Source organism: Bos mutus, chromosome 10 (genome assembly GCF_027580195.1).
Source record: "Bos mutus isolate GX-2022 chromosome 10, NWIPB_WYAK_1.1, whole genome shotgun sequence".
NCBI lineage: Eukaryota > Metazoa > Chordata > Mammalia > Artiodactyla > Bovidae > Bos > Bos mutus.
This window is the reverse complement of record NC_091626.1, coordinates 9,873,541-9,889,626: the sequence shown is the minus strand read 5'-3', so window position 1 is coordinate 9,889,626 and position 16,086 is coordinate 9,873,541. Positions and strand designations below refer to the sequence as shown.

The following is a 16,086-nucleotide window of genomic DNA, read 5'->3' as shown; positions in this document are numbered from 1 at the left end:
TTAGGTCCATACCATTTCTGTTCTTTATTGTGCCCATTTTTGCATGAAATGTTCCCTTGGTATCTCTAATTTTCTTGAAGAGATCTCTGTCTTTCCCATTCTATTGTTTTCTTCTTATTTCTTTGCATTGATCAGGGAGGAAGGCTTTCTTATCTCTCCTTGCTATTCCTTGGAACTCTGCATTCAAATGGGTATATCTTTCTTTTCTTCTTTGCCTTTCGTTTCTCTTCTTTTCTCAGCTATTTGTAAGGCTTCATCAGACAACCATTTTGCCTTTTTACATTTCTTTTTCTTGGGGACAGTTTTGATCACTGCCTCCTGTACAATGTCACCAACCTCCATCCATAGCGTCTATCAGATCTAATCCCTTGAATCTATTTGTCACTTCCACTGTATAATCGTAAGGGATTTGATTTACATCATACCTGAATAGTCTAGTGGTTTTCCCTACTAGTGATTTTCCTTTCTTTAAGCCCATATATATGTAGTTATATAACTCTTATAAAAGAAATCAAAGAAAAACTAAATAAAAAGATTCTCTGTTCATGTATAGGAAGACTCACTACTGTTAATATTTCAACTATTCCCATCTTGAGCTATACATTCAGTGCTATCTTAATCAAAATCTCAGCTCTTATTTTAAAGTCTGTTTGGAGGCAAAAAAATCTAGATCAATGGAACAGAATAGAGAGCACAAATAAATATAATCAACATATCCTTAAAGGAGCAAAGAAAATTCCATGGAATAACTGCAGTCTTTTCAGCAAATGGTGCTAGAGCAACTAACCATCCACATTTAAAAAAGAAGAAAATGGGGAGGGGGGAGACAATTTAGCCCTACACTCTTCACAAATATTAACTAAAAATGGATCACAGAATTAAATGTAAAATGGGAAAGTATAAAGCTTGTGGAATATAACATAGGAGAAAATTTATGACCTTGGGTTTGGTGGTGACTTTTTAGATACACCACCAATGGTACATCAAACAAAGATTTGGTAAGCTGGATTTCATTGAAATTAAAAACTCTGTTTTGGGAGATACTGTTAAAAAATGAAAACGCGAGTTACGGTTTGGGGGTGGGGAGGGCATGGGAGGCTAAAAAAAAAAAAAAAAAAACGCAAGTCACAGATTGGGAGAAAGTATTTTCAATAGATATATCTGAAAGGGGATATTATCCTGAAGAAAACAAATAACCTAATTAAAAATGAAAAAGTAACACTTACTAAAGAAGAAGTACAGATGGCAGATAAGCCATGTGAGAACATGCCCAATATCATACAATGAGGGAAATGCGAACTAAAAACAGCTATGAGGTATCACTACATAGTCACTACAATGGCTAAAATCCAAAACACTGACAACACTAAATGCTGGTAGGGATGTGGAGTAAAAGGAACTCTATTCACTGCTAGTGAGAATGTAAAATGGGGTAGGCACTTTGGAAGACCATTTGGCAGTTCACTACAAGGTAAGCATACTTTTCCTGTAAGATCCCATCATACTCTTTACGATTTACTCAAAAGAGCTGAAAATTTAATGTACACACATAACCATTCCCCCGTTATCAGCTTTACTCCTGACTGTCAAAATGTGGAAGGAAGGCGTCTTCAGTAGGTGAATGGACAAATACACTGTGGTACATGCAGGCAATGGAGTATTATTCAGTGCTAAGAGATAAGCTGCCATGCCCTGCAAATAACACAGAGGGACCTTAAGTGTGAATTACAAGTTAAATAAGCAAATATGAAAAGCTACATAAGTGTGTGGTTCCAATTAAATGTTCTGGCGAAAGGCAAAACAAAAAGATCAGTGGTTGCCAGGAGTTTGTGGAAAGAGGGGTATGAAGAGGTGGAGCACAGGGAATTTTTAGGGCAGTGAACACATTCAGTGAATACGTTATTCAATACTGTAATGGTGGATTCATATCATATATTTGGCAAAACCAACAGAATGGACAAGCACTAAGGATAAAGTATGGACTCTGGGTGGTAATGATGTCAATGTTGATTCAGACTGTAACAAACGTAACATTCTTGTGTGGGATTTTACTGGTAGGGGAAACTGTGCTATAATGAAGTATATACATAATTGGCCCTCTGAATCTGTGGGTTCCACATCCTTGGATTCAAACATCCTTGGATTGAAAATATGCAGGCAGGTAAAAAAAAAAAAAACATACACAGAAGGTTCCAAAAAGCAGATTTCAAAGAATTTGCCCACTGGCAACTAGTTACATCACATTTACACTGTATAAGGTATTATAAGTTATCTAGAGATGAAGAATAGGGGAGGATGTGTGCAGGTTACATGTAACTACTATGCCATCTTAAATAAAGGACTGGAGCATCTAGAGATTTGGGGGATTGAGGGATGCGGGCAGGGCAGGTATCCTGGAACCAATTTTCCCACTAATGCTCCCATCTACCTATAACATTTTCTTAATCTCTATAGATTTTATTCACTTTGAGATACATAAAATTCAAAGTTTTATTCTAAGTTTTCCAGAATGCAAACTTACTAGTTGTACTGTGTGGTGGGTTCTATATTCATCTTCACTCCGAAGGCGCTGTTGGAATTTTTCATTGTGTTTTGCAATACAAATTTCCTAAAAATACATGAAATGTGTTTTTTAATACAAGTGAATAAATTAAAATTTAATCTTAACATATACCTACACAATAAAATATCAAGTAAGCCACCTCTGGTTTCTCACCTGGAATAATGAAGCAGCATAAACCAGCATAAATTAGTATCTTAAAAGACTTATTAAACTACAGAATTCCTGATTTCTCCTTTTTTTTTGGAAGAGGAGGAATGGCCATGGTAGAGTGGAAGGGTATGTAGGAATCTTAAAAGCCTCTTTCAAATATGAAGATTTAGGCCATAAGATTCTAAGTATTATTATACTCTTTAAAATAGTCTGAACAAAAATGGATATATAACTCTTAAACTGTTTCTTAAGTGCTCTCTGATGAATTAAATAACATGATTTTGCCTGGATTGGTTTAAACACTATCATGAAATCTGAATCTTCTGGGCATAGGTAGATTTCAAAGCTAAAAAGAGACCTTAAAGATAAGAAAGTATAATACAGATATGCTAAATCTAATCACATGAAAATATATTAAATAAGAGATACGTGCTCTTTACAAAATAATGCACTATCCTATCATCTGGCATCTTTCCAGTAGTACCAGGCTGTCTTCATTTTCTCTGGTCCTATAGAGATACAAAGGTTAACATTAATTTCCAACACTTTCAAAGTTATACCAAAAGATCACTCTTCTAACCTCATTAAGTCATATATGAGTAATCTTTCAAGCCAGGAAGCTATATTTTAAAGCAATTGTTTTATCACTTTCCTATCTTCAACCCACACTGGGTTAACTATATTGCCTAAAAAGTATTGATCATGAAATGAACCTCTCCAAGGCAATCTCCACAGGGGAAAGTGACATGACGTAGTGATACAATGGCTCAGGCTTCCAAGTCACACAGACCTTGGATAGAATTCTATCTCTGAGCCATACTAGCCACTTTCCCTTGGGCAGACTTAGTTCCCTTGGTTCTAACAACGAGGATACAAGTCTATAACTCCTTATCTAGAACAGAGCTCAGGTGTGTTTCAAAATTATTTATTTTTATTTTAGAAAGGTGATATGTTGCATATGCCATCGTTTGCCCAGTAACTCCGGCAGGATCCAAAGCAATACCTCATAGTAAGTATCACTAACATTTTTGCAGTGAAATAAATAGTTACAGCAAATAGGATAAGGGAATGTTCAAGTATGAGAATGCTTTTTGGCTACCAGGAGAATTAAGATATAAAAGAACAATGTTGTTTCTATTTATTCTTCCTGAAAAGTTCAATCACAAAGGACAGACCTCAAGTCCTCATGGGACAGCCAGAGATCATCTTTGTTCTTTTAAGAGGACAGGCAGGGTGTGATTTACTTGTAGCAAAAGAACTACCCCTGGGTGTGGAATTCTATCATGGATGCCAGATTAACCGGGAGCCTGTGACCCTGGGAATGCTGATATGCAGACAAGGAATGTGGGGTGTTGCTACACAGAGAGTCATCTTGATCTGTTGTACAGTATGTGTGGTTCATCTTTATTTTCAGAACAGTGTTTCTAATTTCCTCTTTTGCCAGCCTTCTGTCACTCCTCCTTTCCCCTGCAGTTCTGTCACCTCAGCTGTTGAACTTGGGGGTCTGGGGGCAGGGAAAGGGGAGGGCAGGGAACAAGACCGTTTGGAGACCTCTGACTATATGGTGTGATCACTCACAGCAGATAAGAGACTAAGTTTAAATGTGCAGAATCTATACGGCTAAGTTTCCCTACCTCAGATTTAGTTAATATAAGAATGAAAACTATACATTAAATTGGTACACACTTTTATCAGTTCAGTTCAGTCACTCAGTTGTGTCCAACTCTTTGCGACCCCATGGACTGCAGTATGCTATGCTTCCCTGTCCATCACCAACTCCTGGGGCTTATTCAAACTCAAGTTCATAGAGTCGGTGATGCTATCCAACCATCTTATCCTCTGTCGTCCCCTTCTCCTCCTGCCTTCAATCTTTCCCAGCATCAGGGTCTTTTCAGATCAGTCAGTTTTTCCCATCAGGTGACCAAAGTGTTGGAGTTTCAGCTTCAGCATCAGTCCTTCCAATGAATATTCAGGACTGATTTCCTTTAGGATGGACTGGTTGGATCTCCTTGCAGTCCCAGGAACTCTCAAGAGTCTTCTCCAACACCACAGCGCAAAAGGATCAATTCTTTGATGCTCAGCTTTCTTTATAGTCCAACTCTCACATCCATACATGACTACTGGAAAAACCATAGCTGTGACTAGATGGACTTTTGTTGGCAAAGTAATATCTCTGCTTTTTTTTTGTTTGTTTGTTTGTTTTTTTCTAATTTTATTTTATTTTTAAATTTTACATAATTGTATTAGTTTTGCCAAATATCAAAATGAATCTGCGACAGGTATACACGTGTTCCCCATCCTGAACCCTCCTCCCTCCTCCCTCCCCATACCATCCCTCTGGGTCGTCCCAGTGCACAATATCTCTGCTTTTTAATATGCTGTTTAGGTTGGTCATAGCTTTTCTTTCAAGGAAAAAGCATCTTTTAATTTCATGGCTACAGTCACCATCTGCAGTGATTTTGGAGCCCAAAAAAATAAAGTCTGACACTGTTTCTACTGTTTCCCCATCTATTTCCCATGAGGTGATGGGACCAGATGCCATGATCTTGGTTTTCTGAATGCTGAGTTTTAAGCCAACTTTTCCACTCTCCTCTTTCACTCTCATCAAAAGGCTCTTTAGTTCTTCTTCACTTTCTACCATAAGAGTGGTGTCATATGCATATCTGCGGTTATTGATATTTCTCCCGGCAATCTTGATTCCAGCTTGCACTTCATCCAGCCTGGCATTTCACATGATGTACTCTGCATATAAGTTAAATAAGCAGGGTGACAATATACAGCCTTGATGTACTCCTTTCCCAATTTGGAACCAGTCTGTTGTTCCATGTCCAGTTCTAACTGCTGCTTCTTGACCTGCATACAGGTTTCTCAGGAGGCAGGTAAGGTGGTCTGGTATTTCCCATCTCTTGAAGAATTTTCCAGTTTGTTGTAATCCACACAGTCAAAGGCTTTGGCATAGTCAATAAAGCAGATGTTTTTCTGGAACTCTCTTGCTTTTATGATGATCCAACAGATGTTGGTAATTTGATCTCTGGTTCCTCTGCCTTTTCTAAATCCAGCTTGAACATCTGGAAGTTCATGGTTCACATACTGTTGAAAACTGGCTTCCAGAACTTTGAGCATTACTTTGCTAGCGTGTGAGATGAGTGTAATTGTGCAGTAGTCTGAACATTCTTTGGCATTGCCTTTCTTTGGAACTGGAATGAAAACTGACCTTTTCCAGTCCTGTGGCCACTGCTGAGTTTTCCAAATTTGCTGGTATATTGAGTGCACCACTTTCACAGCATCATCTTTCAGGATTTGAAATAGCTCCACTGGAATTCCATCACCTCCACTAGCTTTGTTCGTAGTGATGCTTCCTAAGGCCCACTTGACTTCGCATTCCAGGATGTGTGGTTCTAGGTGAGTGATCACACCATTGTGGTTATCTGGGTCATGAAGATCTTTTTTGTATAGTTCTTCTGTGTACTCCTGCCACCTCTTCTTAATATCTTCTGCTTCTGTTAGGTCCATACCATTTCCATTCATTACTGTGCCCATCTTTGCATGAAATGTTCCCTTGTATCTCTAATTTTCTTGAAGAGATCTCTAGTCTTTACTGTTCTATTGTTTTCCTCTATTTCTTTGCATTGATCAGGGAGGAAGGCTTTCTTATCTCTCCTTGCTATTCTTTTCTCAGCTATTTGTAAGGCCTCCTCAGACAACCATTTTGCCTTTTTGAATTTCTTTTATACATAAATAAAAATTTCCTTGAAGAGTGAGGTTAGAACCAGTCAACTTAATTATAGAGCACCCCTGGCCTCCTTAAATAAAAAGGAGCCAGGATTTGCATTACATAGAGTCCTGTAGTCATGCCCAAGCAGAATCACCTTTGGGTGGCTGAGGCAAACAGCACATCACCACTGGTTGTTCTAACATGTTTAAGAGGGTAATTCTCTAACAACCATATGTCAATATAATGGCTCGAGTATTGAGAAGACATTATTCTTACTCAGTTTTAAAATATATGCAAGTATTAGTGACAAATCAGGTTAGAATTATTAGATATGGGTCAAGGATTAAGTAGTGAATAAAAGCAAGATGTAAATTAAGGTTACAGTCAAGCAATTATACCTTTTTATTTCTGAGGTATGCTTTCTTGGCCGAAACCCGTCCACGTCTTGCCTCCAGCTGGCGTGCTTTCTGCTGAAGTTTCTGTAGTTCTTCTCTCTGAAAATGCATAGACGCTGCCATCTCTTCCTTCTCCAGCATGGCCTCCATGCTTTCATAAGTGTCATAGTATACTACTTCATCTCTCTTTTCTGTTACAAAACAGAAACAAGGGGCAATGGTTAAGAGCATGGGCTATGGAGCCAGACAGAGTAACTCTGATCCACTCACTAATTCTGTAACCTCAAGCAAAGCCATTATCTCTTGACTTTCTCTGTAAAATTGTGATTATTGGGAAATACATCTCAGAGGGGGGATGTGTGTGCCACTATCTGGCACACAGTTAAGTGTTCAATGTAAGAAGCTATGAACCTTGTCTCCCAAATTAAAAATTTGAGAGTACAGATTCTGGCTGAAGCAACAAAGCAAGTTAGAAAGTACTTTACAAAGGTAAGATCATAGTTGAACTGCTACCTCTACTAAATCATTGTTTGACTTTGCATTAAGTTTTTTTAGCCTCAACAGAAGAAATAAAGCTAGTATCCATGTACATTTTTCCTAAGCAAGCAAACAAATACATGGGGAAATTCCATCATTCGTTCAGAAGTATTTTTGTGGACTTGTGTTGTTAGATACACATCATACCTGATATAAGTCTTTTGATGCTTTCCAGTTGTGCTGTCAACAGTAACTCTTCACACTTCAAGATTTCAAATTGCACTTCATATAACTGAAGTTGCAGATCATAATAATCACCTTCTAACTGATCCAATCGAGCTATGGCTTCTGTACCGCCCTGTAGACTCTGCATCTGCATTGAAAATAAAAATAAGGACATATCTAGTTGGAGAGAACAAAAAATCAAGTTATGTTTGGAAATATATTCTAACTGATCAGACAGGGTAAATCCATGAAGCAACTGAACACCAGCAGACAATCTGGGGTCAATGGCTCAGGTACAGATGACTTAGAAGTGAAGTTGCTCAGTCGTGTCCGACTCTTTGCGACGCCATGGACTGTAGCCTACCAGGCTCTTCCCTCCATGGGATTCTCCAGGCGAGAGTACTGGAGTGGGTTGCCATTTCTTTCTTCAGGGGATCTTCCTGACCCAGGGATTGAATCCAGGTCTCCCACATTCCAGGCAGACGCTTTAACCTCTGAGCCACCAGGGAAGTGACTGGTGACCTAAGTCATCTTAAGTTACAGATGACTTGACAACCTACTAAATTTGTGTACAAAGCTGTGTGTACATGTATTTTTTTCCTCTGAGTACAGTGTTTCTAGCTTTCAAATTTACAAGCAGAAGAGTCTGTGACCTAAAAAGAGGTGAGAATCATTATAATCAAGACTCAGTTAAAAAGGAGATAAATTAAAAAGAATAGTACTTATTCTAAAGTGTAGTTAAAATCTTAATCAAATAGGATTTTGCTTCCCCGGGTGATATGTAATATTTCAAAGTTAATTTAAAAGTTATTCGAAGTTCAGCTTTGTATCATGGAATGTACCACTGTCACATTTGGAAGAAGTATTTGTTTTTAAAATAACCTAAGGAGATGTAACATATCAACATTTTTAAAAACATCTCCCCATAATTTATCAGGGCTTCCCTGATAGCTCAGTTGATAAAGAATCTGTCTGCAATGTAGGAGACCCCGGTTCGATTCCTGGGTTGGGAAGATCTACTGGAGAAGGGATAGGCTACCCATTGCAGTATTCTTGGGCTGGTAAAGAATCCGCCTGCAATGCGGGAGACCTGGGTTCGATCCCTGGGTTGGGAAGATCCCCTAGAGAGGCTAAAGTCTACCCACTCCAGTATTCTGGCCTGAATTCCATGGACTGTATTAAGTCCAGTTCAGTTCAGTTCAGTTCAGTCATTCAGTCGTGTCTGACTCTTTGTGACCCCATGAATTGCAGCGCGCCAGGCCTCCCTGTCCATCACCGACTCCCGGAGTTCACTCAAACCCATGTCCATCGAGTCGGTGATGCTATCCAGCCATCTCATCCTCTGTCGTCCCCTTCTCCTCCTGCCCCCAATCCCTCTCAGCATCAGAGTCTCTTCCAATGAGTTAACTCTTCGCACGAGATGGCCAAAGTATTGGAGTTTCAGCATCAGCATCAGTCCTTCCAATGAATATTCAGGAGTGATTTCCTTTAGGATGGACTGATTGGATCTCCTTGCAGGCAAGGGACTCTCAAGAGTCTTCTCCAATACCACAGTTCAAAAGCATCAATTCTTTGGCGCTCAGCTTTCTTCACAGTCCAACTCTCACATCCATACATGACCACTGGAAAAACCAAAGCCTTGACTAGACGGACGTTTGTTGGCAAAGTAACATCTCTGCTTTTCAATATGCTATCTAGGTTGGTCATAACCTTCCAAGGAGTAAACGTTTGGCTGCAATCACCATCTGCAGTGATTCTAGAGCCCCAAAAATAAAGTCTGACACTGTTTCCACTGTTTCCCCATCTATCTGCCATGAAGTGATGGGACCAGATGCCATGATCTTAGTTTTCTGAATGCTAAGCTTTAAGCCAACTTTTTCAGTCTCCTCTTTCACTTTCATCAAGAGGCTTTTTAGTTCCTCTTCACTTTCTGCCATAAGGGTGGTGTCATCTGCATATCTGAGGTTATTGATATTTCTCCTGGCAATCTTGATTCCAGCTTGTGCTTCTTCCAGCCCAGCATTTCTCATGATGTACTCTGCATATAAGTTAAATGCAGGATGACAGGATAAGTTAAAAGCAGGACGACAATATACAACCTTGATGTACTCCTTTTCCTATTTGGAACCAGTCTGTTGTTCCATGTCCAGTTACTGTTGCTTTCTGACCTGCATACAGGTTTCTCAAGAGGCAGTTCAGGTGGTCTGGTATTCCCATCTCTTTCAGAATTTTCCACAGTTTATTGTGATCCACACAGTCCAAGGCTTTGGCATAGTCAATAAAGCAGAAATAGATGTTTTTTCTGGAACTCTTTTGGTAAAAACAGTTTTACCAAATCCTTTGAAGAACTCAAACATAATCCAGAACATTCAAAACAGACTATTATGGTACTGGGATGACCCCAGGGAAAATGACCCCACTGATAAATGCCAAACTCCCTGGCCCATTTCAGCCTCGCCCTTCGTCTACCACAAGAGACCAATTCCAGTAAGAAATGTTCTTGCAATGGCAAACAGTTATAAACCTAACTCTCTGCAGCTCTTTTAGGCACCCTATGTTGTTAGTACTATTCATCCTGGTTAGAATAAAGCTAGTCAGTGTGATAAAGAGTAGCACTCTATTTCAGAGTCAATAAAATGCTAGTATTTCAAGTTTTAAAGTTCTAGAACTTGAGAAACATCTAGAAACATAAAGGAGAAAGCTAAATAGAAAAGAAGGTTAGAGTGGAAATGCCTCAGATGAAGAAGAGATGGAGCTAAAATCTGTAAGAGATTCTGAATAGTGTGAAAAAGTTCAGAACAAGTTCTAACTTTTCCTTTAACAATAGTAGCAAAAAAGAAGAGGGAAAAATAAATCCATTAACAAAAGTTCTTTCTAGATCAGAGCCATAATATATTATAGATTACCTCATACAGTCTTTTTTAAACAAGAGTTAGACATGCATATGCACATTCATAAAGCAATGTGTTTTACATAAAGCTATATTAATAAAAACAGTGATGACATTTTGTTCTTCTCTAGAGTAGAATGTACAACTTTCACAGATACATATTAGAAGCCAATCCAGTCAAGCCACGGAATGGGAGCAAATACTTACAAATCATGTATTTGATAAAAGACTTGTCTCTGGAATATGTAAAGAAATTATGAAGCTTCCTAGCTTTCCAGTAGATCCACAGGCCATGAAAAAAAAAGTTAAATGGGCAAATGATCTGAATCAAAATTTCTCTAAAGATGACATATAAGTGGCCAATTTAGCACACAAAAAGATACTAGACATAAATGCCATCAGAGAAATGCAAATCAAAACCCCAAGACACCACTTCACACCCACCAGGATGGCTAAAACAAAAAAGACAGTATTAGTGATAATGTAAAGAAAGATGTGGAGAAATTCTATCATTTTGTACACTGCTAATGAGGATGGAAATGGTACAGCTGTTTGGAAAACAGTCTGGCAGTTCCTCAATAGGTTAAATAGCATTTCACACCAAGATAAAGGAAAACCTTGTCTAAAATGTTCATAACAGCTTTATTCATAGAGCTCTAAAAATAGAAAGAACCCAAAAGTTCATCAACTGATGAACACATAAAGTGTGGTGTAACTATAGAGTGGTGTATCATTTGAAAAAGAAGTAGACTGAGCAATGAAATATGCCACAATATGGATGAACTTTGAAAACATTATATTATGTGGGGTGAAAAGCATTAAAAAAAAATCACGTCTTATGATTTCATTTACATAAAATGTCCAGAATAGCAAATCTAAAGAGAGAAAATAGTTGCCAAGGTGTGGTGAGAGTTGAAGGGGAGATAGGAAATGAGTGCCCCTTTTTCTTTTAACAATTGTTAACAACTGCTGCCTACAGTCACGCTCAGATGCTATGAAAATGCAATAACTCGAATTCTATCATAGGCCCCAATGTGAAAGTTATCATCACCTCATGAAGACAGTGCTGCCAGGAGGGTCAGAAAAATTTAAGTCTTGTACCAAATATAGCACATCTTAATTAAAAATAATTTTAAATATATCTTTCCCATGGTTTTTGTTACCTCTTCTTTTAGAGCATGTTTCTTCTGTTCCAAACAGATCTCTTTAGCTCTCATCATCTGCAAAGTCTCCTTAGAAACTGCATACTGAAGTTTTTCCATACGTTCAGCGGCTGCTGCCCATGACGCTTTACCAAATTTCTTCTGATCTGCTCGCATTCGATCATACACAGCTATTGATAATTTTAAAAAGGACATTGAGACATTAAGACATGAAACAACTTGATACTCAAGAATTTGGAAGTCTTAAGATCACACTGATCACCCACTCAAAGATAAGCACATAAATCCTACCCTCATGATAAATTACCTATACCGGTTCATGACAGATTACCTATAACATGATAAAATACGTATAACCTATATAAATCAATACTATCTTAGATTTTCTCTAATGTCTCCAATAAGAATTTTAAATAATCATCCTGAGAAATAACTTTCTCAAGATGAAACTTAAGTTTTCAGGTTAATTTTAAAACTTACTTAAAAATATTCTTTTCACATTTTCCAGTATTATTAAATTTCACAATTTCTATAAAACTTTATTCTGTGAAGGTTCATACCTTTTCTGAGGTATGTTACTTGAAATCAGAACCATAACTATTAAAGGTTATTTAAAAATTATTTAAATTCATGTACCTTTTTGAGTTCTTCAAATGTATTTCAATGATATGATATAGGGTGAAATAAGTGTCTAGACATTATCATGACACTTATGCCACTAAGGTTACTGTTGGAGTACAGTTAAGCCCCAAGGAAGACACCCAATTTCTGGCCACCATAAAAAAAAAGAAAAACTTCCAGTTTGTCACAACAGAGGCCTCATCCAGGAAACATTTCTTGACACTCAAACAGATAATTAACTGACATCAGTTAACTGTTTAACTGATAACAGTGTGGTGCTGGCTCATCTTGGGTCCTTATACAATGAATCCAACCATTCTATGTCCCTTCTGATTAACAGGTCAGAAACATGTTTTAACTAACATAAAAGAGGCAGGCAATCTGATTATGAAGTATCTAATATACTCTTTAGGTCAATATACATTCTCTAGTAGTTTCTTATGCTCAGAGGTTAAGTGATTAATACTTTTGTATTTCAACTACATCATAACTCTCTTTGCAAAAAGTGTCTCAATAACATCTGCCTCAGAATTTCATGAAATTAAAAAAATTTTTTACAGTAATACTGCTGCTGCTGCGTCACTTCAGTCGTGTCCGACTCTGTGCGACCCCAGAGACAGCAGCCCACCAGGCTCCCCTGTCCCTGGGATTCTCCAGGCAAGACCACTGGAGTGGGTTGCCATTTCCTTCTCCAATGCAGGAAAGTGAAAAGTGAAAGTGAAGTTGCTCAGTCGTGTCCGACCCTCAGCGACCCCATGGACTGCAGCCTTCCAGGCTCCTCTGTTCATGGGATTTTCCAGGCAAGATACTAGAACATACTTAAAAATTAAAATTGTACAGAGAAGCTGAAAGTGGAAAGAACAATTTCTTGGGCTCAACTCTCTCCCTCCACCCTTAGTCCCAATGACCAGATGCAACGAACTTGGAACCTGTTCCTGGTAATTATCTGCATTCAAGAACATTACTATTTCTTGACTTAGTCTTAAAAATCTATTGAGTTCTTATGACAAATGAGCAATCTACTTACTCAGAATTGTCTCTCAATATAGTTCGTTTGGTTTCTTTTTCTGTGGCCTTTAACTGCTAACATATTTGTACATTAATCTGATCCTTAATTTTAGGGTTTAACAAATAACATCTACTTATGTTGCCTACATATCAAATGATTCTGCCATTTTAAATCTCTGCCTATCTCTTTAAAAAAATGTATGACAATATTTATGCAACCGTAGTATCAATACAGCAGTGCAATGTAGGGGCAAAAACAGCAGCAGTGGGTTAGGAGACAGCTTGGAGTTAAATTCTCACTTGTACCCATCAACATGTAACTTAAGGCAGAAACTTACCTGCTCTTGGGCTAAATTCCCTTGAATGATAAACATAAGGAAATACAGTACCTCCTTGGAAGACTTGTGGAAATTAAATGAGAGGATAATATGTACTCAAGTGTTTCTCTCAATTTTACATAGCAATATTAACCAAATACGTGGTCTGTTTTGTTTCTTCTCTCCCTCATGCACACAACCACAATCACTCAGATTAACACAATGCTATGTTTATTTCAAAGTACTTTTTCCATATATTCTATTTATCTGCCTAGCAATCCTATAGAATAGGCATGGTGGCATTATCAACACCTTCAACACAGATATATGAAACTGAAGAGTTTTGGTGACTTAAAAATCAAGGAGAGTTAAACTAGTTACTTAAATACCTAGTCTGCTACTCTCCTGATTTTCACCGGAATCTGTAATCACAACTTAATAAAGCTAAACATTCTGTAAAAGCAAAAATAGTCTGGAGCCTTTTCTCTGCTTTCCACTTAAGGGCTATGTATATAGAGCAGTTTCTGTCCTAATTCAGTCTCATGTTGTTACCTACTATAAGAGCTAGTCAATACTTTGTCTACCAACATCTCTTGACAGATGTATTTTTCCACCTAACTGCTGCTCACTTCACTGGAAATTATTTTCCAACAGCTCAGGAATATGAAGGTAATGCAGAAAATTATGAATGTAGAATGCTCTATATGAATATGAATAATTCAAACTGCTTCTCAGAGAGTGGTGGAAAGAGTTCTGTGGCCTCTTATGGAAAGGAGTTGGAAGAAATGGACCTAGACAGACAGACCTTGTCATATGTATCTCTTCATTTGGCTTGATTTCTATCTTTTTAAAAGAAGTTTCCTCGTTTATTTTTGGCTGTGCTGGGTCTTCGCTGCTGTGCGGGCCTTTCTCCAGCTGCACGAGCAGGCGCTGCTCTCCTGTGCGGTGCACTAGAGGTGCACTTGCTGAGGTGGCTTCTCTTACTGTGGAGCACAGGCTCTCGGGTGTGCAGCCTTCAGTGGCTGCAGCACCCGGGCTCTAGAGCTCAGGCTCGACAGTCGTGGCACACGGGGCTAGCTGCTCTGCAGTGTGCAAGATCTTCAAAAATCAGGGATAAGAACCTGTGTCCCCTGCATTGGCAGGCGGATTCTTTACCACTGAGTCACAGGGAAACCCTTGATTTCTATCTTTTATAAATTGTAATGGGAACTATGTTTTCCTGAGTTCTCTGAGTCACTGTAGTGAATTTTTCAAACTTAAAAGGGCTGTAGCAGAACCACTAAATTTGTAGTCTACTGTTTAGAAGTACAGATGGCCTGTGGACATCCCAAATTTGCAAGTAGTGTCTGAAGGGAAGGCAGTCTTCTTGGGAATTTTGCCTTTAAGCTGTGAACCCTATAACTGCAAACATCTACTGTCAGAATTGTAATCTGTTATACAAATACCCATTATTTTTAATTATTTTACAGGTGAGTATATGTTAACACATAATGCCTAGAAAAAGACTGGAAGGATACACCTTAACTTAATAGTGATCTTCTTTAACTGCTAGGATTGAATGGTCTTTATATTCTTTTCTATAACTATTGTGAACAAAAAATATTTAAACGACTCATTAAGAAAAAAAACCTCCACTCACTTTAAAAATACCTAACAAGGATAACTGTACTGGGAAACTCACCTTTTTGAGCTTTAGCTGTTATTTCAAAGTATTTGACGGTAAGATCCTGAATGGACAGCACGGCCATGTGGGCTTTCCGCTGCCAGTCAGCATCCTCTTTCTGTAGACTTTCAATTCTTCGGGGGCCCAGGTAGTCATTTTCCATAGAAATCTTTAGAGAGAAAAAAGAAAAACTGAAAAAATAATTTCTTTCTCTATTCATTCCTTAAACATCTACAGAACTTTGTGTGTCAGGCACTCTTGGTACTAAAAGAATACTTTTCTCTGCTCTTGAGGAAATGCTATCAATTTACAATACAATTAAATTAACAAGAATGTTGAAGACAGTTAATACAGAAACCTGTTTCCCTTTTCCTCCTCTATTGGATTCTTTAGCCTTCTCTCTTCTATATATATATAAATGAAGAACACAGAACAAAATGTTTGACTATTTTGGGGTGCTGGAAAATTTTTATTTCCTCCTTTATGATAATTATATTTTTAGGTTAAGAATTATTTGTGCCAATAAAGTACTTATTTAATCAACATAAATAAATAAGGTTGACAGTATATAAAAAATAAGCCTATCTGCCTACTGAAGGACTCTGCAATAAGTAAGTAACAGAGAAAAACTGGCTACATATTATTTATAAGAGCCACAGCTAAAATGAAAGGACAAAGGAAAAGTTGAAAACCAGGTAATGGACAGAGATATGCCAGGTGAATGTCACAGAAGTAACAATATTAATATCAAAGTACAGAAAAGCACTACACAGGTATGTTAATATGGAGTAAAGGTACAGTTCAGGAAACAGCCACAGACCCTCTGTATACTCTGTAGTGTTTTACCACATACCGAGAAAGAGATTAAAAATTAAACAGTTAAGTTAGTAACACCAATA

The 16,086-nt window shown here is 37.9% G+C and overlaps 1 protein-coding gene across 1 annotated transcript in view; it reads right to left on the bottom strand.

The window, feature by feature from the left end:
* JMY (junction mediating and regulatory protein, p53 cofactor) overlaps positions 1 to 16,086 on the bottom strand; it is a 72,189-nt gene that overhangs the window by 14,582 nt on the left and 41,521 nt on the right. Inside the window, 5 exon segments of the mRNA XM_070377263.1 lie at positions 2,522 to 2,608; positions 6,827 to 7,014; positions 7,508 to 7,673; positions 11,579 to 11,748; positions 15,206 to 15,356. Coding sequence (XP_070233364.1) covers positions 2,522 to 2,608; positions 6,827 to 7,014; positions 7,508 to 7,673; positions 11,579 to 11,748; positions 15,206 to 15,356 — 762 coding nt within the window.